Raw genomic sequence first — 25,463 nt, 5'->3', positions numbered from 1 at the left:
CCCTCTTGTGTTGCACACACCACTTTCACCCTTCTCGGAATACACTAAATGGTCTGGCCAGGCCCGTGTGCGAAATACGCTGCAGTCGGAAAGCGCACGTTAAATCTTCTATATCAGTCAGTCAGTCAACCACACTCTGATGATCTATTCGAGGGCCTATCCCCTAAAATAAACACATCTAAATTCGCGGATGATGGAGCCCTCTGGATCCGCACAAAAAGCATTAAAATGGTCCAACACCTACTTAAAAAATCTCTAGACAAAATACAGCAATGGGCTGACAAATGGGGCTTCTCCCTTAACTCGGAAAAAACTACAGGAATAGTATTTAAACACAAAAACATGAAACCCGCCTCCCCAAAACTCCAGCTAAACAACAAACCAATCCAATTCCTAAAACAAACCAAATTCTTAGGACTAATTTTCGATGAACATCTCTCCTGGGACGCTCACATAAATAATCTAATAACTAAATGTAGCAAAGATCTAAATACGCTAAGATGCCTCACTGGCTCAAACTGGGGGGCCTCCAAAGACACCCTCCTCTCACTCTATATATCACTAATTAGATCTAAAATAGACTACGGATGTGCCATATACGACACCCTAAACCAATCCCTAAGCATAAAACTAGACTCAATCCAATATCAGGCTCTAAAACTAATAACACGCACTCAACATGGCACCTCCTACACTTCACTCCAGGCCTTAACAAGAGAAATGCCACTAAGTCTACGCAGGGAACAATTAACCCTAAATTTCTCGGCCGCATCTCAATCCAACCCCCTAATTCAAAGCCTAATAAACAAAAATATAAGCCCAAAAAACCAAGCCCTAGCTCGAAAACACCCTCTACTTACTCCAATATCCCAAAGAATAACCAATTACTTAAATGAACACCAAATAAACAATCTTAAACAAAACTGTAAAAAATCAAATATCTTCACCCCAAAACTTAAAACACCAAAAATAGACATAACACTAGCTAGCACAATAAATAAACAAACCGACCCAAACATAGCCAAAACCACCACACTAGCATACATACATGAAAATTGGCCAAATTGGTGTCACATTTACACAGACGGATCCTCAGATCCGATCTCCAAACACACAGGTTTCGGAGTCCACATCACACAACCAACTAAAGCCCTACCGACTCCCAAACAATCAATCAATATTCACGGCCGAACTAATGGGCATGGCCTCAGCCCTTCATAATCAACAATCTAAAAAACAACAAAAAATCCTAATACTTACCGACTCGCTCAGTGGACTACAAGCCCTCCAAAATAAAAACACCAAAAACCGCCCTGAACTAATAAATCAGATACTAAAAAGCTCAAACGATTTAACTAAGGCAGGCAAACAAATAGTATTCATTTGGATCCCCGCCCACGTAGGAATATACGGCAATGAAAAAGCCGATAAAGCAGCTAAACTATCCCTTAAAATCCCAGAAATAAGCTTAAACCTACCCATCTCCAAATCGGGATTAAAAGTGTTAACAAACAAAAAATCACCAAAAAATGGCATAACCTATATCCAAACTCAAATAGCCAAATCAAAAAGGTTCTCAAAAAACCCCTAACCAAACCAAAAATTCTACATCCGTCCAAAAAAATCGACAGAGTAATAACTAAACTCCAAACAGGACATACCAACCTAAATAACCACCTCAAAATAATAAAAAAACACGCAACAGGAACCTGCCCACATTGCAAACAACAAGAAACCCCAGAACACGCACTCATACACTCCACCCACTACCTAACACACCGAACTACACTACAAACCACCCTAAATCTAAATAAGGCTCTTACTCTAGAAGCAATCCTAAACCCACAAAATAAAATAGAAAAAATTCAAAACCTTAGGCGTATACTTAATCAAAACAGGACTAATAAATCGCATTTAAAACCCCAAAAAACTACCAAAACCAGACCACTTAATCAAACTAACAAACTTCCATACTCAGGTCCCTTAGTTCGTCCCCCAAACCCTCTTGGCATTTTTTCAAAATTTCCAAATTTCCAAAATTCGATATAAGCAACCACTAAAACACCCCTACTGGATTGCCAAACAACTTTTTCCCCTTTTCGGAAACACATTAAATGGCTTGGCCGGGCCCGTGTGCGAAATACGCTGCAGTCGGAAAGCGCACGTAAAATCTCCAATATAAGTAAGTAAGTAAGTAACCACACTCTGTATATCACTCGCTTGATAACAATGTTAGAACCTACACCGAAACGTCGCTCTTTATTGTAAAGAAGTTGTTCATCCATAAATTCTTATCCTTACTTAGTATTCCAACTTCTAAATGCCTATCAAAGAAGTTAATCAAGATTGAGATTTTTGTGTCACAATAGAAGTTTAAAACATATTTTTTGAAATAATGGGAAAAGATAATCTTGCCTTTTGTTCTTATCCGAAACCAACTTGTTCGATTTACATCGAGTGAGGTTAAAAAGATAATCTTTCTGGAGAAAAATATGTATGTTGCAAAATCACTGTTCTATCGCTAACAAAAATAACAGGGCCCCTATCCCTAAAAATATTACAGGATAATTTATCAAATATCTGCAGTATACAAGCAGTAAGAATAAAATGAACATTGGACGGGTGGAGAGTAAATATAAAGAACACAGGCAGACAGCAGTTGTGTGTGACTCCAAGAGTGAATGTTGTCTTATATTCGGGTACATATTTTCAGTTGCCCCCTTCAGTGAAAGTCTGCTTTCTTCCAACGGTGGATTCAAGCACGAAAGTAATGAAGTTTACTCTCCAGCCCACCGAGACATTGAAATAGCAATGCATCAAGGTCATATGACGGTGCAGCCATACGGACACGAAAAGAGCGGGATAGAAGGTTCGTGAAAGTAATTGCTGATAATTTCTATAACATTTAAATTTGCGTAGTTAGGCATGACGATGATAAAAAACCCAGTCCTGATAACGTTAAAATAGTATGTCATTTATAGAACGGAAAAGGTTTTGTGTAAAATGTAAGGGGGACCTCCATCTCAACTGACGCTCATACTCATCTCGAAACAAACATGATTCACTCCAACATCCCGCTTGATAGATGCCTGTGTTATTTCTGGTGACAACTTGTTGTTTTAGAGAATCTGTTGTTCTTATGTCTTAGATACGGATACATTAGGAAAAAACAATTTTTCCCGAATTATGCTTTGACATATTTGTCAGTTGCGTCGTGTTAAACCGGGCGAGAAACGAACGCGTTAACTACGAGGTTGTCCAACCGACCCACAGCCTGTAGTAATGATGAGAGGTGTATATGATGCCATTCTATTGTCAGATACAATTGACTTTGCGGACCACAATTTAGATAAAACAAACTAACACACACATGTATTAATAAAGGTTCAGATAAAACATCTTCCAGTTCGTGAAAAACAGCATACCCGGTGGGGTGCTGAATTAATAGTGTCCTGCACATATCTTGTCTAAGTATAAACCGTGTATGTGAAACTAAGTATTTGCTTCTATCTACTCTGTGGGTATTCATTATATAACAGGTTTGAGATGCGTAATACAATAATTATAAAACAATAAAAGTTCTGTTGGGACTACTTGACGCAACATTCATCTCATACCAGATGACTAGGCCGAAAGGACAATCAAGAGTATGTTTTGCACAGTTACTGGGGGACTGGAGTCAATCACTGCTGCTTGGGATACCCTGGATGAAGCAAACTGGGAAGTCAGGTCCGGGGGTTACAGGAACTTCACAGTCGGAGACAAGGAACCCTTTCTGATGGTCGAACAAAATGTCACGTGTGCTGCCGGCCGTGTTCCTGGGGGATTATTCTGCTGTAAGTGTTCACAGACAGGCAGAATTAAACACAGGGAGGTTCACAAACCAGACACCTGTCTATTGCCCTAGAGCAAGGACTGTAATTTGTAAGTGAACTGTGTTTGGAATAATATCACGACCGGTTTTAAGCGGAAGAAAAGCGGGAAAAAAGATATAGGTCTGACATAGCAATAATCATATTCAACTATCATGCTATGATCCCATTAATGTGTTCAAACAGTTCTTCTCGATAGGTGGTTGTGTAAGTGTGTAAGCCATTTGCTTTAGCTGGGCGTTTATCATTAATATTTTAGATGAGGATTCATTTTATGTTATATCATTAACATGCATGAGTAATTGCATTATGAGGAAGTGAAGCCTCTGAAATGTTTTACTTTACCCACTTTTGTGTTGGTTTTATCAGTGAAGTGTCCCTTTGGTACTTTCTACGATGATGGCATGTGCGAGGCATGTCCCCTTGGCTTCTACCAAGAACACTCCGGACAGTTGGATTGTACTCCCTGCCCGGGGTTTGCTACAACACCTGACACAGGGATTCCATACCACACCATGTGTCTTGGTAAGTGCAGTCAGGAAAGCTGGTTCTACGAAAATTTCAAAGAGAGCCATTCGACACTTGCTCGAAGTTGTTTGTTCATGGTTACAACATTCAAGTCCTCAGTAAAGCTTAAAGGCGACTATGCTTGTCGTAATCGGCGAATAACGGGATCCTGTGGTCAGGCTCGCAGACTTGGTTGATGCGTGTCATTTTATCCAAAGAGCATGGATAGATGCTCAGGATATCAATCACTGAATTGTCTGGCCCAGACTCGATTATTTATAGATCGCTGTCATATAGCTGGAATATTCCTGATTGTGGCGTAAAACAACAAAGAAACATACAGTGAAGCTTAAAAGACCTTTTTGGCGACACGTGAATGACATTTCCCAATTTGACGCATCTGTGACAAAAATGATGTCTAATGCAATTCCCTATTTCGACTTGTACCAAATGTGTCCGTGTTTCTTCAGGTGAACAAATAAGTTGCCTGTTCGTGTGTTTGTGATGGATGACACCTGTGGGACACGATACTCTCACCTTTTCGCGAACACCTCTGTATCATCACTGTTTGATGGGGTTTTCATAAAAACACGCTCATGATCTCGTTGGAATCGTACAATGGAATTGATATTGCTCATGATAATTGAAAGGGCTTTGAAATCTCTGTGTAAACATTGGTAATCTCTATATAAGACTATTCCGATCCATTTTGTTCATTTGCTGTGAAGGGCTAACTTTTATCCGTTCATGTGCCATCTCTGTCTGTACGTCTGTATCTCTCTCTCTCTCTCTCTCTCTCTCTCTCTCTCTCTCTCTCTCTCTCTCTCTCTCTCTCTCTGTGTATATATATATATATATATATATGTGCTGACAACAACCACTCAGAAAAACAACAAAATTACGCAATTATTCAACATTACGAAATGCCACGCCTGTCCGAAAATGAGCGTCTTCGTGCCATTGGTATGCTTGAAGCAGGATCGAGTCAACGTAATGTTGCAAGACAATTTAACGTCCACAGAAACACATTTGGTGTTTATGGCAACGTTGGCAAAAGACGAATGAAGTCAGAGACCATCCTCGGAGTGGCAGGCCATGCGTAACCAATAAATCGACAAGACAACTGGATTCGAACAACACGCCGAAGCATCCCTGGCCTTCGACGAATATCTTCACAAACCGTACGTCGTCGCCTCAGATGTGCAGGGATTGTCGCAATAAGACCCGCCAGACGTCCCATTTTGACAGGAAAAGCACGTCTACATTGGTGCAGACAGCCTCTACGCTGGACGGCCATGCATTGGGGACAATTTCTATTCACTGACCAGTCTCGTTTTCACCTCAGCCACAGCGATTGACGGTTTTCGAGTGTACCGACGTCGAGGTGAACGTTACGTCAATCATTGTGTCATGGAAGTTCGGGGGCGGCAGCGTTATGGTATGGGGTGGGATTACAGCAAGACAGAGGACCCGTTTGATAGTGGTAGAGGGAAATCTCAATGGACAGCGCTATCGCGACGAGATCATCAGCCCTGTTGTTCTACCGTTTTTGCGTCATCATGGCCCAGGCATTGCCTTCAATATGACAACACCCGGCCTCATATTGCTCGACTTGTTCAGGTATCTCTTCAACAAAACAACGTGAATGTCATCCCTTGGCAGCTCGCTCCCCTGATCTCTCACCAATCGAGCACATGTGGGATAAGATGGATCGGCGCCTTAGATGTCAAGCACGTGTTCCATAGACACACCAGAAACTTCGAAAAATGCTCCAGCAGATATGGACAGGACTTTGTGCGACGCCTGGTCCATTCAATGAGACGAAGATGTGTTGCTTGCATCGCAACCAGAGGTCGACACACCCGCTATTGACTTGTAAATTGACATCTTGGCATGTTCATGTTTTTTTTTTTTTTTATGAAATCACACATTTTCTGAAGTCAGTATGGCAAATTAAATAATTTGAACACTTACAGGAGTCTTTTATCTGTTGCAAACCGAAATTGTTTCAGATTTGGTAAAAAACATAACTTTGCTTTAAATCTTATTCAATGTCACAGGGACTTTTGTTGTTCAGTATAAATATATATATATAATTAAATAAGTGGAGTAAGATTGAACACAATTTTAATTGGCTAGCGCTTTCAACTCGTACCACATACGAGTCCCATCAGGCCATAACTGAATAAAGGACATGAAGTCGTAACATATAGTTACGTCACGTCATTACATTAAGGATAACTATGACGTCACAATTCCAAGGTGACAATGGACAAATAGCTTACGCCTTTCCATTTAACTTAGGCGCGTATTTATGAATGAAATGTTGCTCTTTTTGAAATAATGTAGGTTCATGATCAAAATTTAGTTTATATAGCGGGAATACTAAAAAGTTGCCGCTTCCACATAAACTGCTCAAAGCTTCCTGCTTTACATTCACCAGCTCCTGAATCCCCTGGCCAGTACCTGTTGGTTGCCAACGGTCAAAATACACTGACCAAAACTCACCTGGCATTCCAAAATGAGAGTATTATTAACCTCTCTGACATCACCGGTAGTGTAACTCACCACTTCTACAGCGCCACTGACAACTTCATCTACTACAGCACGCAATCTCCAGCCTCCATTAGAAGAATCCGATGGGATGGCAACTTGGGGCTTACCATAATAAACCTGAAAGGTTTGTTGAATCTTTATGTGTTTTATTCTTACCAGTGTATGTTGGCGGCAAACAGTCTTGATACAGGACTGACAATTTGATATTCGGGGGATGGGCCGGGAATAATAACGAAACATTTTTGCCCCCGATACTTCCCGAAAAAAATAATTATGCTTCAGACTTTAAAAAAAAGGAAATTTCAGGCTCATGGTTTTAAATAAAAAGTACCTTGTTTTGAAACTGTTTCTAACAACGTATTTAATCTTGATACAAAACCCGTGCCTTCCAGAATATCAAAAGGGTCGGTCGCTTGATTGTCAGACTTGATTGTGTTGTAAGGTTAAATGTTAATTTTAGGTCTTCCATTAACTGCCCGACGAAGGAGGGCAGTTGAAAAGCCCGAGGGCTTCTGCAAATGATAATGCCCTGAAAAATAGCGTTACCGTTATAATAGCTAAAACGGATGGCATTTGTTATCAAATAAATAGAAACAACAATATCGGTTTTGAAACATTTACTGCAATCAACACGAATGTTACAAATATGGAAACGTGATAGAACAAACCAGATGACGTCACTATTAAACGTGACGTCACCTATCCCTATCATATGACGTCACCTAACAACGGGCGTGCTAATGGCCAGTCGTCAAGCAGTATGAGGGCATTATCAAGTTACAGTGTCCCGCTCATTTCTGATAACATGCGGGTGGTTTAATGATAATTCTATCCATTTTAGCTATAATGAACGCCAATACCCTTTTATATCACTAATGTTATGAAATAAGATTACCTCCATATAACAATATGTTTGCCCAAAGATCAGATGACACACCTGTAGACACACTGACTCTTTGAGACAAATCTTGAATTGATGAGATGTAAATTGTTCCTGGTGTCAATTCTAGAGCAACCTTGACCTTCAGGAACCACGAAGGTTGGTACCGGTGGGACGTGCGCAGGACAGTTTGTGTGTGTATTCTTCTTACACTGATACGACTACATCAACGTCACTAAGGCTTGATGTATTGTGTTCCAGGGGAGGAGGTTACAGGATTGGCTGTGGACGAGAGGTCAGGACTTGTGTTCTATACCCTGCGCACTGGCTCCCTCAGGGCTGTGACCTCTGACCGTTACACCGAAGATGACATAGTCATACTCGATGGACTCAATGGCACCCGTGACCTAGTCCTGCACCAAGAAACATTGTATGTTGTTGTAACCTTTATATAGATGTGTTTTGAGGTTTCCTATAAAATCCTATGATTAACAGGGTTATCATTAAGAATGGCATATAAATACTGTTAAGTTATTTACATTTGTATAAATCAAAAGTGTGGAATTGAATCAAATACTCATTGAAATATTTGACATAAAAATAAAGCATCTATGTCTTAAATCTACCCATTATCTTACACATGTAACCAAGCAGAGCACATTTGTCGATGCGACCCTTATGCAATACGTTATCGCGAAGCAAAGTATAGTGCGACACTATCTTCCTAACGTAAATAATACTATTTAAGAAACACACGACGAGTAGGAGTTGTTTATCGTACAATAAATCACTGCAGGGAGAATAAACCATTGGGGAGTACCAAGAGTGGTTCATTCTCCCTGCAGTGATTTATTGTTCGATAAACAACGATCACGGGTCGTTTTGTACAGACTTTATAAATACATAGCTTTTAAAGGTACAAGCTTTAAAAATATTTATCAGGATTTAAATAATGATCACTCCCTGAAGACAATCCGACCGATTGCGGACAAGTCAATTATATGAACATGAGGTTAAGTATGGTATTTCCCGCGTATACACACAATTTTCACCTCGATTGTCTGTGTATCTCTTCTCCGAATACCTATTGTCATATCTCGCCTTCTTTTGGATGCGATCGTTCGGCCAGTGCGTTTATCTACGTTGCCTAGCTACATCTATGGGGAACAACTCACTAGACACTTCCCTCTAAATAAATTAACGTCTTCCGTGTAATCACGTTGCGAGCGCATGTTCGAATCTCCAGAAATGACATCATAATGTTTTATCGTGAATTAAAACATGTTTCGTTCTTTAATGTTCTTTGCGATTTATCGTGTAGCTATCTTATACGATCAAATATGCCAGGAAACCCGAAAACTAACTGAGTGAGTGATTGAGTGAGCTATTCTTGTTTTTACAGCATGATGTACTGGTCAGAGGGGCAGACAATCCAGCAGTACCGTTATGGCAATGACTCAAGAACATTACTCAAGAACACTGGACAAGACGTTCTTGGTCTCAGGCTCAACCCAGAAGGTACACTTCTTAACATGCTGAAATGACGAGATGATGCTAATGTTGCTCATGTGTCCATCGAAAGGGAACGAGGAAACTAGTGTAGTAATGTTCAGAAATATTTTAAACATAAAACCACTGTTGGAAACAAATGAGAAGTGAAGGGGTTAAAAAAGCATTGGAACATTAACAATTTGAGCAGATCCTGTAGGGAGAGTGTGGTAGAACAAAATGTAATGCCTTAGTTTATGATACTGAAATATACATGTACGTGCGCGCACGCAAACACACACACACAAACGTATATCCGTATATAAATTGATCATTCAAATACACAAGCGTGTGTGTCATGATTGACCCAATTCCTGTGATGTTGGTAGTCTTTAATGTATTATCTGGTGAGTAGGCAAGTCGTGAACCCGGGATAGTGTAAGGCAGGTAATGGGGCTGAGATAGAAATAAACGGTTCATGGACCTTGGATAGTGTAAATAAGAGCGTCAAAGCCCTTTCCGTATTCATAAGAAAGTTGTGCCGATTGTACGATTGCGACTATACCCTGAACATGTGTTCGCTATGCAATAGTGATGATACCAGGTGTTCGCGAGATGGGGTTGTCTAATGCATTGCACCTTTATGTTATGTGGTAGATTTGCGCGAAGTTTACTGTTAGATGTAATCAGCTATGATCTGTTCTGTACTTTTTGTTCTGTAATGAGATGCCGTGAGCTCACGGTGTGATATTCTTCTCATAGAATTATGTCCATCTGTTTAACAGTTGACAGACTGATGTGGTACAGCAATGGACAACTCATGAGCTGCGACACCGACGGTGATGACGTCACAAATCTAGTAGACAACGCAAGTCCGCTTTTTGGTCTCGTGAACGACTACTACTTTTATGCCAGTGAAACGGGGTAGGACTTATTTCAGGGCATTTAATTTAATTGCTCTCGGACATTGTCATTAATTCTAAAGCTTTTACTGTTTGAGTTACTTGATGTTGTTACATCCACCGATTTCTGTGTTCTTGTATGAGTGTCAGTTTTTACCTGGTTAGTGTTTCTGCCTACTGCTAGCACTGCCATTTTCTTTTAGATTATACAGTGATAATAGATAAGAGTGTCAATACGTTTATCTGGTACATGTTTCTGCCTACCGCTAGCACTGCCTTCTATATTTTAGACTGTTCAGAGTCAATGCTGACGGTGTTACACGCGCGCAAGTGATGTCGCTGACGTCACCTCCAACCAGCGTCTCAGTCATATCCACCAACCACCAGGATTGGGGTAATGAGAATAATAAGTTTTTTCGTCATTTTCTTATGCTTTCAAACTCCAAAGTTATATTGCGATTACACGGTGACAATGACTTAACAAGTTTCCGTAATCAAAAGACATTCTGTATTATTACGACTATCATTATATACCAAAAACTGTCACGCTTACTTCATGATTAATGTACAGTATCTCCAGTATATGTGCCGACACATCGCATAGTAATAAAGTAAGTTAAAATCCATACGTTAACTCGGTCTTTATTGATATCAGAACTCCTAATATGCAACTTACATATACTCTACTCCTCTATATACTAAAGATACATGGTGTGTTTCAGTCCTGCAATATTGTTGTTAAATATGATTCTGTTCTTCACAGGACCTCTGAAATGTTGTGGCGATGTTCCTTACGGTCAGGCGTGTTGGCAGATCGATCGTTTCGAGATCAAACGTTTGGGGACTGATGAGACCCATCACGACGAAGTATAGTTCTTGACATGTACAATGTTCGCACATATTTTACAGTAAATATGAAAGCGCTCTGTGTAAAGTGATTGTTTTCATTATGTTTTGCTGAGATCCGAAAAGGGCCTTCAGATCCATTGACAACGCTATTGAACTTGAAACCTGAAATAGAACATACACATGTGTAGTTTAAGGGTAAAATAGCTAAAAAGGAGCTGCACAAGAATTGTTTACTTGTTAGGTTTGTTTGCTTCAGTCAATGCATGGAATGAAATGAGATGCTTCTGGCGTAAATATTTCTGGTAATTTACAATGGTGAGGTGAGGTGAAATGGGGTTTAACGTCGCGTCCAAGATTATTGCACTTATATAGCGACGTTACAATGGTACAAGAAATGTCCACATGTAAATAGGTGTTCTCCTTCATGTGTTATATTTGTTTTTGAATTTATTAGTTTGTGTTTGCTTAACGGTCCGACCATCTGATATTCGGTTGGGGTCGGGGTTGGGTGGGATGCATTTTGTCTGGAGATGAGATATCTTTTTGAGTTATAATCTAATTATATATTGAAAATGGAACTATACGTCAACAAACCAATCAAGAATATCTCTAGGGCAGTACAATAAACTGACATCACTCCTTTATTGGATGCATTGCAACACCAATTCACAGGACCATCACTCCAACAAGTATGAATACTATATAATATCATGCCACAGGGCCAACACCGTGTTCGGTATCAATACCATCTCACAGAACCGTCATACTGGCAGTGGCAACATCATAACATCCCATTAGACCATTGAGACCATTACTCTTACAGGTATAAATACCATGTCACCCCAAAGGACCATCACTGTGTCAAGTGGTGATTATACCATCACACAGAACCATCTTATTGACAGTGGCAACACAGGACCATGACTATAACATGCATAATTACCATTCCTGCCTGTAGAATCTTTACTCTAACGGGTATAAATATCACTTCCCCCACATGACCATAACGCTGTGCTAGGTAGCAATACAACACAACAGGATCATTATACTGACAGTGGAAATAGCTTGTCACATGACAACTACACTGACAGTAGCAATACCATGCCACAGGACCCTTTACATATACACTGACAGTAGCAATACCACACTACAGGACCCTTCACATATACACTGACAGTAGCAATACCATGCCACAGGACCCTTTACATATTCACTGACAGCAGCAACACCATACCACAGGACCCTTTACATATACACTGACAACAGCAATACCATACCAAAGGACCCTTCAATGTACACTGGCAGCAGCAATACCATACTACAGGACCCTTCACATGTACACTGACAGCAGCAACACCGTACCACAGGACCCTTTACATATACACTGACAGCAGCAACACCATACCAAAGGACCCTTCAATGTACACTGAAAGCAGCAATACCATACTATAGGACCCTTCACATGTACACTGACAGCAGCAACACCATACCACAGGACCCTTCAATGTACACTGAAAGCAGCAATAACATACTACAGGACCCTTCAATGTACACTGACAGTAGCAATACCATGCCACAGGACCCTTTACATATACACTGACAGCAGCAACACCATACCACAGGACCCATCAATGTACACTGACAGCAGCAATACCATACCACAGGATCATTATACTGACAGTGGAAATAGCTTGTCACATGACAACTACAATGACAGTAGCAATACCATGCCACAGGACCCTTTACATATACACTGACAGTAACAATACCATGCCACAGGACCCTTTACATATACACTGACAGCAGCAACAACATACCACAGGATCCTTCAATGTACACTGACAGCAGCAATACCATGCCACAGGACCCTTTACATATACACTGACAGCAGCAACACCATACCACAGGACCCTTCAATGTACACTGACAGCAGCAATACCATACTACAGGACCCTTCACATGTACACTGACAGCAGCAATACCATGCCACAGGACCCTTTACATATACACTGACAGCAGCAACACCATACCACATGACCCTTCAATGCACACAGACAGCAGCAATACCATACCACAGGACCCTTCACATGTACATGTACACTGACAGCAGCAATACCATACCACAGGACCCTTCAATGTACACTGACAGCAGCAATACCATACCACAGGACCCTTCAATGTACACTGACAGCAGCAATACCATACCACAGGACCCATCACATGTACACCGACAGCAGCAATACCATACCACAGGACCCTTCACATGTACACTGACAGCAGCAATACCATACCACAGGACCCTTCATTTGTACACTGACAGTAGCAACAACATACAACAGGACCCTTCACATATACACTGACAGCAGCAATACCATACCCCAGGACTCATCACAAGTACACTGACAGCAGCAATACCATACTACAGGACCCATCACGTGTACACTGACAGCAGCAACACCATACCACAGGACCCTTCACATGTACCATGACAGCAGCAATACCATTCTACAGGACCCTTCAAATGTACACCGAAAGCTACCGTATCATACTACAGGACCCTTCAAAGGTACAGAGAGGAGCAACACCATACTACAGGACCCATCACATATACACTGACAGCAGCAATACCATACCCCAGGACTCATCACAAGTACACTGACAGCAGCAATACCATACTACAGGACCCATCACGTGTACACTGACAGCAGCAATACCATACCACAGGACACATCACGTGTACACTGACAGCAGCAACACCATACCACAGGACCCTTCACATGTCCACTGACAGCAGCAATACCATACTACAGGACCCATCACGTGTACACTGACAGTAGCAATACCATTCTACAGGACCCATCACGTATACACTGACAGCAGCAACACCATACTCCAGGACCTATCAAATGTACACTGACAGCAGCAATACCATACCACAGGACCCTTCACAAGTACACTGACAGCAGCAATACCATACCACAGGACCCTTCACAAGTACACTGACAGCAGTAACACCATACTGCAGGACCCTTTACATGTACACTGACAGCAGCACACACCATACTACGGGACCCATCACGTGTACACTGACAGCAGCAACACCATACTACAGGACCCTTGACATGAACACTGACAGCAGCAATATCATGCCACAGGACCCATCACATGTACACTGACAGCAGCAATACCATTCTATAGGACCCTTCAAATGAAATTTGACAGTTGCCGTACCATACTACAGGGCCCTTCACAAGTACACTGACAGCAGCAATATCATACTAAGAATCAGAGTATTTCACAGCCTAAATTTTGTTATGTTTAATGATTGGGAACTGGGCTGTTAATGAGCTATAAATTAATGTATTATAATTTCACTTTCGCTCTGATCCTTTTTAATTCTATGGAAAAAATCATAAATGAATGCATGAATATTTGAACATTTCCATGTTTAGAACTTCTCTGTTTCGTACTTAGGTACTTGGATGAATGTCTGTGGTTGGTATTAATTCAAAATTATCTTCACATTTGTGACATTTCATTATATTTAATTCATGTTTTATGTTCACTGTCATGTAGATTCCCTATGTTTCTGTGACAGGATAAAGACGTTTGTTTGAATTTTCATGTTATGGATTGTCTATTATATGTGGGGCGCTGGGGTAGCCTAGTGGTTAACGTGTTCGCTCATCACGCCGAAGACGCGGGTTTGAGTCCCCACATGGGTCAATGTGTGAAGCGATATTGCTGGGATATTGCTAAAAGCGGCGTAAAACCGTACTCACTCACTCACTCACTATTATATGTAACCAGGTGGCAATTTAATAGAGGACATGGAACGGTATTTGTACAAGACCACCAAAATGGTTTTCTAGGGTAGTACTGTAAACTTGCAACCCTCAAGACCATCACTGTGTTAGGTAGCAATACGCATACCATCACACAGAACCATCACACTGGCAGTGATAACCCAATATCATCACATAAGACCATAACTCTATGAAGTATAAATACCATATCATCCCACAGGACCATGGTGTTATACCATCACACAGAATCATCACACTGGCAGTGACAACACCATATAATCCTCTAAAAGGTACAAATACCATGATATCATCCCAAAGGGCAATTACTCTAACACGTATAATAACCGTATCATCCCACAAGTCCATTAGTCAATGTATGATTATCGCATCATCCCACAGAACCATTACTCTAACAGGTATCAATACCGTATCATACCACATGAGAATTACTGAGACATGTATAATTGCCTTTATCATCCCACAGGACCATTACTATAACGGGTATACTTATCGTATTATCCCACAGGACCATTACTCTACCAAGTATAAATACCATTCCATCCCACAGGACCATTACTATACCGGGTATACTTATCGTATTATCCCACAGGACCATTACTCTAACAAGTATAAATACCATTCCACCCCACAGGACCATTACTATAACGGGTATACTTATCGTATTATCCCACAGGACCATTACTCTAACAAGTATAAATTCCATTCCATCCAACAGGACCATTACTCTAACGTGTATACTTATCGTATTATCCCACAGGACCATTACTCTACCAAGTATAAATACCATTCCATCCAACAGGACCATTACCCAATGTATGATTATCGCACGCCACATGACAACTACACGTCCAGTAACCATACCATACAACAGGCCCCTTCACATGTACACTGCCAGTAGCCATGCTATACCACAGGCCCCTTCACGTGTACACTGCCAGTAGTCATACCATACCGCAGGCCCCTTCAGATGACCACTGCCAGTAGCCATACCATACCGCAGGCCCTTTCACATGTACACTGCCAGTAGCCATGCCATACCGCAGGCCCTTTCACATGTACACTGCCAGTAGCCATACCATACCGCAGGCCCTTTCACATGTACACTGCCAGTAGCCATACCATACCGCAGGCCCTTTCACATGTACACTGCCAGTAGCCATACCATACCGCAGACCCCTTCACATGTACACTGCCAGTAGCCATACCATACCGCAGGCCCTTTCACATGTACACTGCCAGTAGCCATACCATACCGCAGGCCCTTTCACATGTACACTGCCAGTAGCCATACCATACCGCAGGCCCCTTCACATGTACACTGCCAGTAGCCATACCATACCGCAGGCCCTTTCACATGTACACTGCCAGTAGCCATACCATACCGCAGGCCCTTTCACATGTACACTGCCAGTAGCCATACCATACCGCAGGCCCCTTCACATGTACACTGCCAGTAGCCATACCATACCGCAGGCCCTTTCACATGTACACTGCCAGTAGCCATACCATACCGCAGGCCCTTTCACATGTACACTGCCAGTAGCCATACCATACCGCAGGCCCCTTCACATGTACACTGTCAGTAGCCATACCATACCGCAGGCCCCTTCACATGTACACTGCCAGTAGCCATACAATACCGCAGGCCCCTTCACATGTACACTGCCAGTAGCCATACCATACCGCAGGCCCTTTCACATGTACACTGCCAGTAGCCATGCCATACCGCAGGCCCTTTCACATGTACACTGCCAGTAGCCATGCCATACCGCAGGCCCCTTCACATGTACACTGCCAGTAGCCATGCCATACCGCAGGCCCTTTCACATGTACACTGCCAGTAGCCATGCCATACCGCAGGCCCCTTCACATGTACACTGCCAGTAGCCATGCCATACCGCAGGCCCTTTCACATGTACACTGCCAGTAGCCATGCCATACCGCAGGCCCCTTCACATGTACACTGCCAGTAGCCATGCCATACCGCAGGCCCTTTCACATGTACACTGCCAGTAGCCATGCCATACCGCAGGCCCTTTCACATGTACACTGCCAGTAGCCATGCCATACCGCAGGCCCTTTCACATGTACACTGCCAGTAGCCATGCCATACCGCAGGCCCTTTCACATGTACACTGCCAGTAGCCATGCCATACCGCAGGCCCTTTCACATGTACACTGCCAGTAGCCATACCATACCGCAGGCCCTTTCACATGTACACTGCCAGTAGCCATACCATACCGCAGGCCCCTTCACATGTACACTGCCAGTAGCCATGCCATACCGCAGGCCCTTTCACATGTACACTGCCAGTAGCCATGCCATACCGCAGGCCCCTTCACATGTACACTGCCAGTAGCCATACCATACCGCAGGCCCTTTCACATGTACACTGCCAGTAGCCATGCCATACCGCAGGCCCCTTCATATGTACACTGCCAGTAGCCATACCACACCGCAGGCCCTTTCACATGTACACTGCCAGTAGCCATACCATACCGCAGGCCCCTTCACATGTACACTGCCAGTAGCCATACCATACCGCAGGCCCCTTCACATGTACACTGCCAGTAGCCATGCCATGCTACAGGAAGGCCTTCCTTCTGTATTACCCAGATTGTCAGAAGAACTGTGTTCCCGGCAGCAAACCAAGGTAATCACCCAATGACAGTCAAGAGATTTGGAGGAACCAAACCTAAGGCACCTAGAACAATGGGGAGTTGAACAACTTCGTACCTGGGATGCAAGCATGACATTGCGTAAGCGAGGCTCAGAAAATTCGATGATGTAAATGATTTCATTGGATTTATCAAAAAGGACAAGGTCAAGTTTGTTGGCTTGGGTACTTCTGAGACTGTATATCGGCATATTCCAAAGAATTGTATGATTATCCTTTTCCATGACGTCCTCCACATAGTCTTGGTCGTACATGTATCATGGGTGGGCCCACAAGTCTGGGTTGAAAGCTGTATAAATACATATATAAACGTCGTATTGCTGCAAGGGATGCGGGTATCTTGATAAATACAATGTACACGTTATTAGGTCACTATTGCCAATTCTTTTGACAGACAGGTAAACGTGCTAATCTTTAATTCTTCGAGTATGCATATATGTACACAAAGTACTGTGTATGTAAGCATGTTTACAGGTGAGACGTAGATCCAATAGTTATACATATGAGACTTATGGCAATCAGCGACAGTGTCAATGAATGCATGGAAATGTATACAGGTATTTCTCAGAATAACGTTCAGCGGTACATTCAAGGGAACATACAAATGTATAGGGGTGTTCTTAGAACTACGTTAAGCGACATATTCAAGGAATCATGCACATGTATAGGGGTGTTCTAAGAATTACATTCAACGATATTTTCAATAAAATTATGTAAATGTAGACGCGTTCCTTAGAATTACATTCAGTCACATATTCAGTGAGTTCATACAAATGTATACTGAGGGCGTTCTTAGAATCACAACACAGTAGGGATTCCCCGGTAGGATATGTCCCCGTGTAACCAATATATGTCCCTGTTAATTGGCAACTTCAATGAATACGGTGGTCAGGCTTGGTGACCAGGTTGACTGCGTGCCAGCGTAGCATAACGAAGTGGGAAGTTGACCATAATATCAACCACTGGTTTGTCTGGCTCAGATTCGGTTATGATACAGCATGAATATTATTGATTACGTCCTTGAATGTAAATACGCTCATTCACTTAAAATTACATATACAAATTAAGTCAGTGAATTCATGCAAATGCATATACATGTACGTGTGTCTCCATGCCAAAGTGAACCAAATGGAGCATTTTCAATAAAACAATAGTGGCATGAACAGAAACAACGAGGCTGTCACTAACCCACTCATTCACTCACGAATTAAATCATAAATGTACCCCCCAAAAAACATGAGATGCAGATAACTCCCATTGCATGTGCTCATGTCGTACACGTGTAACTGTAATGTCCTGATCTATCACAAGTATCACCAGTATCACTTTTCATCTGGAAAAATGTTCCGTTCTTTTCACATATTCCGAACTTTAATTTTTCTCTTGGTAATATTTACTTATGACATTGACCTAATTATAATATACATGGAGAATCTCACCCAAGTATCTTTTAATATCAAATATATCTACACGAGTCGATAAAAGTTTAAAACTTTTTCAGTTTGTAGACAGTAATAAGCAGTGTCTTAAGTGCAAAAAGTACTGCCAACAGCTTCAGGAGTGGAGCCATTAGTGATGTCATTTCATTGTGATGTGACGTCATGGTAACAATGACGTAACACAGAGCATTGTGATGCAATTTCATTGCAGCGATATCTTCAATGTAGACATCACTTGATCTCACATAAGCGATATCCGTTTTGGATGATAAATGTAAGAAATCACCGATTCTTGAAAAAAGGTAAGTCAAATAAACATTGCCATGGAATAATCACAAAACATTTCATTACATAATTGGTTTTTGTTTTTGTATTTCAATATGATCATATCCCTTTCGAAACAAAAACAAACAGGTTCAGGATACCATTTATTAAAAAAGTGCAACTGACACGGATATATAGAGTTATCAATGCATAATTAATTTGTAGGTGTATGTTTACGTTAAGTATGATATAACTGTATTCAAATAAAACTGTTGATATCTTCATATTTATGGTGCTTCAGAATAGCCAACGGTTAAGGTGGTGAAATTGGGTTGAGCGTCGCGTCAGAGATTATTATAGCGACGTGCAAGTACGTATACAGTACCGTGCCATAAGTTAACGGACACTTGATTGACGTCACGTTCTCAGTTTAGATCGGCACAACGAAACTCGTTTTTTCCTGTTGACCTCTCGAATTCTGATGTGTTTGCAAACAATCGTTCAGTGAGAGCCTTCACGATATATTTCACACTGAACAGTTCCCTTGGAAACAGTAGAAGGTATGTTTTCATTCAAGTTTTTAGTAATTTCTGTAAGCGATGATCGTCTATTGACTTTGACACAACAAAACAAGACATATCTGTCACGGTTGCTCAGAATTCTCGGTCTACCAATTCAGGGCTGATTTTCCAATCTTCCTCTCTCGCTTAAGCTATAAATCACACCATGCATTGTGCTCTTGGATAGATCCAGCAGTTGACTTATTTCTCTGCAGGTATTTACCATTCAAATGAAGGTCTATAATAACTTCTTTTTTGTCCGGCGACAGATATTCCTTCTCTGAACCATAACAAAGACAGTGGCAGAACTCGTGAGAAACGGAACAGACCACAACAAAGCATGTGGCACGCGATACTTGATGACGCCATCAATCTGTAATCAAAGTTTCGCATCATAACATTTCGCGGGGCGAAACATAGACGTGCTAAACCAAATGCGATGGTCTCTTGTCAAACTTGCCACGTCTCAAGCGCCCCTTAACTTATGGCATGGTAGTGTATATGTATACAACCTGGGCTATTACCAACAACTTCCTTTGTCCCAGTCCGCCCCATGTCCAGGTGCATTGTTTAGGCAGATAGGACCAATGACGTGTATGACCACTGGCAACAAAACGCAGTACCAGATCGGTAACATCTAAAATTTAAACATATTTCTGTCACACATATATCAACTTTAGATTTCCTTTCAAACCTAACAACATGAGAAAATGCAATTGTTGTTTTTCACCTTAATAAATAATTACATCTTGACAAGTAATGATTATCATGTTTGCCATGTCAAATCTTCAATAACAAATGAAATTCCAGATTGGTAATATGCTGGTATCTTGCTAACACAGTGAAACACTGTTCTAAAGCAATCTGTATGCATTTCATGTACTCAACATTGACAGTAGAAATGCCTTAGAAAGCTCTCTGCGGGTGCATGTTTGTTTGTGTTTGTGTGTGTCCTCTTGTCAACGTCCTGACCAATGCCGGCTTTATAGTGCACCTTCTTTCAACAGTATGTATATGTAGGTAAGCGATGTCATGTCAGTATGCGATTGGTTGATTGAAGAAGGAAGTTCATAGTGACTGGCTGTAGCTGTGGTTTGTACCCTGCCGGTTTACGCTCTTAAATCAAGAGCGTACATGGTTGGTACACACTTGGTCGAGGTAAGTAGATTTAAATGGACGTACTCCTGTGCGGCGTCAGGTAACGAACATTTTCATTTTTATTCAAATTGTGTGAGTGGCGAGTGCTACCAGTTGGGCAGGACATGCTTGATTTTCAGTGATCCCTTAATACAATAATCACCACTATGAATTCCGTTCAGAGAGACTGGTTATTCTCTGCCGTTGACTATTTTATACTTTTTTAAATACTTTTTTTAAAAATACGAGGTCTGTACTTTACTCAGAAAGTGAAATGACATTGTGTGTTCATAGCTTTTTTGACAATTTACACTTGTCAGAGGGGTACAGAAAGTACGTGATCTATACTACCAGTTGTCGGACTTTCGAAGGCGTCTTCTACTAAAGTGCAGTAAGCCTACGGTGTTTTCAAACAGCTTGATGCACCGGTGATTTATATAGAACAATAGACACCCCAGGCGGCTAGTAAATATGGTAAAAAGGCAGAAGACAATATATTTACTCAGATATGTAAATTAAACAAAAAGGTATTCAAGTGTCTTACAGTTCTAAGCACTGACTCAATCGACTTAAAGCAGATGTCCTGTTGAAGCAAGGAACTCCAGTGGACCTCCAGTGAAACAATTGGCTTGCATTACTTGCATGACATGGCCTCTTGAAATGCTTATTAATAAATTAGAGTAATAGGCATGCTGTCTCACATGCTCATGTCATTATATCAAACTTTATGGTTTTGCTCTCGAAATACTCTGTATTGATGATGATGGCAATATTGACGTCAAGATTTGTTATTGAGGCTGCGATCCTTTTTCAGGCCGCTGTTATTGTTAAGCCTAGTGTTCGATAAGATGAGTGGTCTTGTAGTGCTACTATACTAAAACAACTATGGGGGTCTACTCAGGAGATGTGTAGTTTCTTTTATCAGCACTTATGGCTATTTGTTGTTTAAGATCTGCATTCATCTTAATAAAAAATGGGTCTTACTTATCATCTACTTAATGTTGAATAAGAAATTATTTCATTCTTAAGTTTCTATTACAATACGCATTACTAGCACTGAATACCCCCAAACTATACATCTGGCTGGTGTTGGGACTGATCCATTACCAACAAAGAGATGTAGTTTTATGAGTGTAGTCGAGTTACAACATCACATCACCGCAGCGAATGGTTCCAGGGTATTAATCAGATTGGAATGAAGATGCAATGCGTACTTACTTACTTACTTACTTTGGAGATTTAACGTGCGCTTTCCGACTGATGCGTATTTCGCACACGGGCCCGGCCAGGCCATTTAATGTGTTTCCGAAAGGGGCGTAAGTGGTCTGTGCAACCCAAGAGGGGGGTTTTAGGGGATGCTTATATAGAATTTGGGAATTTTGAGATTTGGAATAGATGCCGATGGGATTGGGGAGAGGAACCAAGGGAGCTGGGTATGGTGGATGTTTGTTTGTTTATGTGATTTTGATTTGGTAGGTTATTGTGTTTTTAGATGCGTTTTATTAGTTCCGTTTTTATTAAGAATACGCCTAAGGCCTTGAAGTTTTCTAGTTTATTTTGTGGGTTTAGTATTGCTTCTAGAGTTAGAGCCTTGTTTAGATTGAGGGTGGTTTGTAATGCGGTTCGATGTGTTAGGTAGTGTGTGCAGTGGATGAGTGCGTGTTCTGGGGTTTCTGGTTGTTTGCAGTGTGGGCAGTTACCTGTAGTGTGTTTTTTAATTTTTTTTAGGTGGTTATTTAGGTTGGTGTGTCCTGTTTGGAGTTTAGTGATTACTCTGTCGATTTTTTTGGATGGATGGAGAATGTTTGGTTTGGTTAGTGGTTTGCTGAGCACTTTTTTGATTTGGCTATTTGAGTTTAGATATAGGTTATGCCATTTTTTTGTGAGTTTTTGCTTGTTTACACTTTTAATTTCTGATTTTGAGATGGGTAAGTTTAAGCTTATTTCTGGGATTTTGAGGGATAGTTTAGCTGCTTTATCGGCGTTTTCATTACCGTATATTCCTACGGGTATCCACAAGAAGGTTATTTGTTTGCCTGCCTTAGTTAGGTCGTTGGAGATTTTAAGTATTTGATTTATTAATTTAGGTCGGTTTTTGGTATTTTTGTTTTGGAGGGCTTGCAGTCCACTTAGGGAGTCGGTAAGTATTAGGATTTTTTTGTGTTTTTTGGATTCTTGATTATGGAGGGCTGAGGCCATGCCCATTATGCGTTGGATTATTATGCAATGCGTTGGATTATAGCTTATTTCTGCTAAGAGGAGCCAAACAGTTCATGCCCCATTGGCTTCTAGCTATGTGTTTTCTGTCCATCGTGTTGTGATAGCATCATCTTTGTTGTCACACCTACCTATGTTATCCCACTCATGTATGCCCTTGTTGTTACTGTTAATCCTCTACTGTTAATCCTCTACTGTTAATCCTCCACTTGCTATATATATTCTGCACTATGTCCCTCATTCAGTCTTGCTTGACAACGGTATAAGGATCCATACCGAAACGTCGCTTTTTACAGTATTAAAGAAGTTGTTATCCATAAAATTGTGTCTATCTAGCTAAACAGTTGTTTAGAACCACAAAACAAACGTCATCGTCTTAAAGAACAACCAGCATGTCCACTGAACATGAGAACAAATTTTTCTTCCATCTCTTACGTGAAAAGAGTAGTTTTAGACAAATTCCCACCCTTCACCTCCACCGCCATCCTTCATCCGGAATATCAGTTGGTGGCCCCTTTTACAAAATTGACAAGACGGATGCCGTCTTTGTGGTGTAGGACGACGTTTAGACAAATACTGTAAACGTCCTTGAATTGTTCCATGCGCTTTCTGAAAACTGAATCTCAATAACGAGTGTTACATCCTTATCTCAGTGGAGTCTGGCTTTCCATTTGTTGCAGAAACAACAATGGGTCACAGTATACCATCCTACTTGTTGCTGTTTGCAGGTAATTATATACCTATAATTAATCAATACTGCTCGTGAAAATCCACTCTTTGTTTCATACTTTTGAAACTTAGTTAGTTTCATGGCGATTTTGAAAAGGGTATTTTAAGGGTGAATGTTAAGAGTGACGAACGAACCCTTTAACTACTGTGCTCTGACATGACATCGGAATGTTAATATGGTTTTATTTTTCCATTTTACAGTATTCATGCACGATGTGAACGGCTGTAGGCGACAAACCCGTAAGTGTCATCAGTACACTACATGTCCTCATCAGTGCGGGACCCGGGAAAGAGTTGGTATGGGTGGTGGTGGAACAAATGTCTTTCTTCCGGAATTACATATAGAATGTTCGCCGCGTGTCATGACAAGAGAGCATGTCTTGAGGCAGATCTGAAAATATATAATTATGTCTCTAACAGAAATTCCAGCCCAAACCATTTCAATTCTCATTAAATTGATGGCCCCTTACTATTTACAACTGCTGATCTAAATATTATTTGAGATTTGAATATTACCTCAAAACAAACATAGAACTGCTTCCGAGAGTTGATAGAAAGAACTTATACGATTTTAACTTATTATTGTATTATTCACTATGCATGTAGTTCTGAATTTCTTTAGGAAACACAAAGCTCAAAGTGCAAACTTTGCGAAAAATGCTTGTTTCTATATAAAGAGTATATTTTCGGTTATTGCTCGAATATCCCTTATAAAATCAGGTCGCATATACTTCGGATCGCTGTCCAAACCAAACGTCCCTATGGTCGCGGCCTTTGTGCGACATTGTCACAGACCAATGCTATCTCGATTGCGACCGGCGCGCGATCGCCATGTTTAAGAAATAATGTTGTGTCTCCGACGCTGTCGTTTGGAATTGTTTGTTAAAAAGTCATGGCACAGCTACAATTTTGGGGACCGCTTTACTTTAAGTTCTTTGCCTTTCGTGTAGCAACGACGGAGTATGTGATTGTGCCAGCCCCAGAACCGTTCTGCCCGAACATCACCTCTGTGCACTACACAGCTCCAGGGAAAGTAACAGCTGTTGTTAGTTGGTCTACTGTCACAACAAAAAATACGATGTAAGTTTATAAGGTTTTATACAGTAAGAGGCGAGAGAGTCAGTGAGCGAGTGAGTTTGGTATATCACCGTTTTGATCAGTATTTCAGTTATATCACGGCGTGTCATCCTAATGTAGGATTAAAACGTCCTAGACGGTTGCCACAGACGTAGACTGGTTGCGGCACAACTCTCTTTGATTTTGCCATCCCTGCCCAAAGTGTGTTTGCGTGCGTGTGTGCGTGCGTGCGTGCGTGCGTGCGTGCGTGCGTGCGTGGTGTATCTGCTTCCGTAACGACTTGGCCATCCGTGCCGATAGAACCTATTGATCAAATATATACTAAGCATGACGTAATCAATATTACACCACATTTTATGATCAACAACATTTGCTGGTATTATTTTCAGCATTCTGTAGCCTGGTTGATTCGCGTGTCTCTGATTTTGCCATCCCTGCCCAAAGTGTGTTTGCGTACGTGCGTGCGTGCCTGCATGCGTGG

At 41.3% G+C, this 25,463-nt stretch overlaps 3 protein-coding genes across 3 annotated transcripts in view; all 3 read left to right on the top strand.

The window, feature by feature from the left end:
• Nucleotides 1-2,529: 2,529 nt before the first annotated feature.
• On the top strand, nt 2,530-4,068 carry LOC125372451. Its single transcript, XM_048382518.1, has 2 exons — nt 2,530-2,869; nt 3,663-4,068. The coding sequence occupies exons 1-2, from the start codon at nt 2,608-2,610 to the stop codon at nt 3,905-3,907; spliced, it is 507 nt and encodes a 168-aa protein (XP_048238475.1). The 5' UTR covers nt 2,530-2,607; the 3' UTR covers nt 3,908-4,068.
• A 172-nt stretch (nt 4,069-4,240) lies between these two features.
• Nucleotides 4,241-11,367, top strand: LOC124140536. Its single transcript, XM_048382538.1, has 7 exons — nt 4,241-4,397; nt 6,823-7,059; nt 8,077-8,245; nt 9,218-9,333; nt 10,089-10,227; nt 10,496-10,599; nt 10,969-11,367. The coding sequence occupies exons 1-7, from the start codon at nt 4,277-4,279 to the stop codon at nt 11,076-11,078; spliced, it is 996 nt and encodes a 331-aa protein (XP_048238495.1). The 5' UTR covers nt 4,241-4,276; the 3' UTR covers nt 11,079-11,367.
• A 9,620-nt stretch (nt 11,368-20,987) lies between these two features.
• Nucleotides 20,988-25,463, top strand: part of LOC124140528 — a 38,780-nt gene continuing 34,304 nt past the window's right edge. Inside the window, exons 1-4 of the mRNA XM_048382381.1 lie at nt 20,988-21,020; nt 23,857-23,904; nt 24,107-24,145; nt 24,856-24,985. Of these exons, the coding sequence (XP_048238338.1) occupies nt 23,865-23,904; nt 24,107-24,145; nt 24,856-24,985 (209 nt within the window). The 5' untranslated portion in view covers nt 20,988-21,020; nt 23,857-23,864. The remainder of the gene's footprint in view (nt 21,021-23,856; nt 23,905-24,106; nt 24,146-24,855; nt 24,986-25,463) is intronic.

Source organism: Haliotis rufescens, unplaced genomic scaffold, assembly GCF_023055435.1.
Source record: "Haliotis rufescens isolate VD_foot unplaced genomic scaffold, xgHalRufe1.0.p SCAF_4, whole genome shotgun sequence".
Lineage (NCBI taxonomy): Eukaryota > Metazoa > Mollusca > Gastropoda > Lepetellida > Haliotidae > Haliotis > Haliotis rufescens.
The sequence above is the reverse complement of the archived record's forward strand: the minus strand, read 5'-3'. Positions and strand labels throughout refer to the sequence as shown.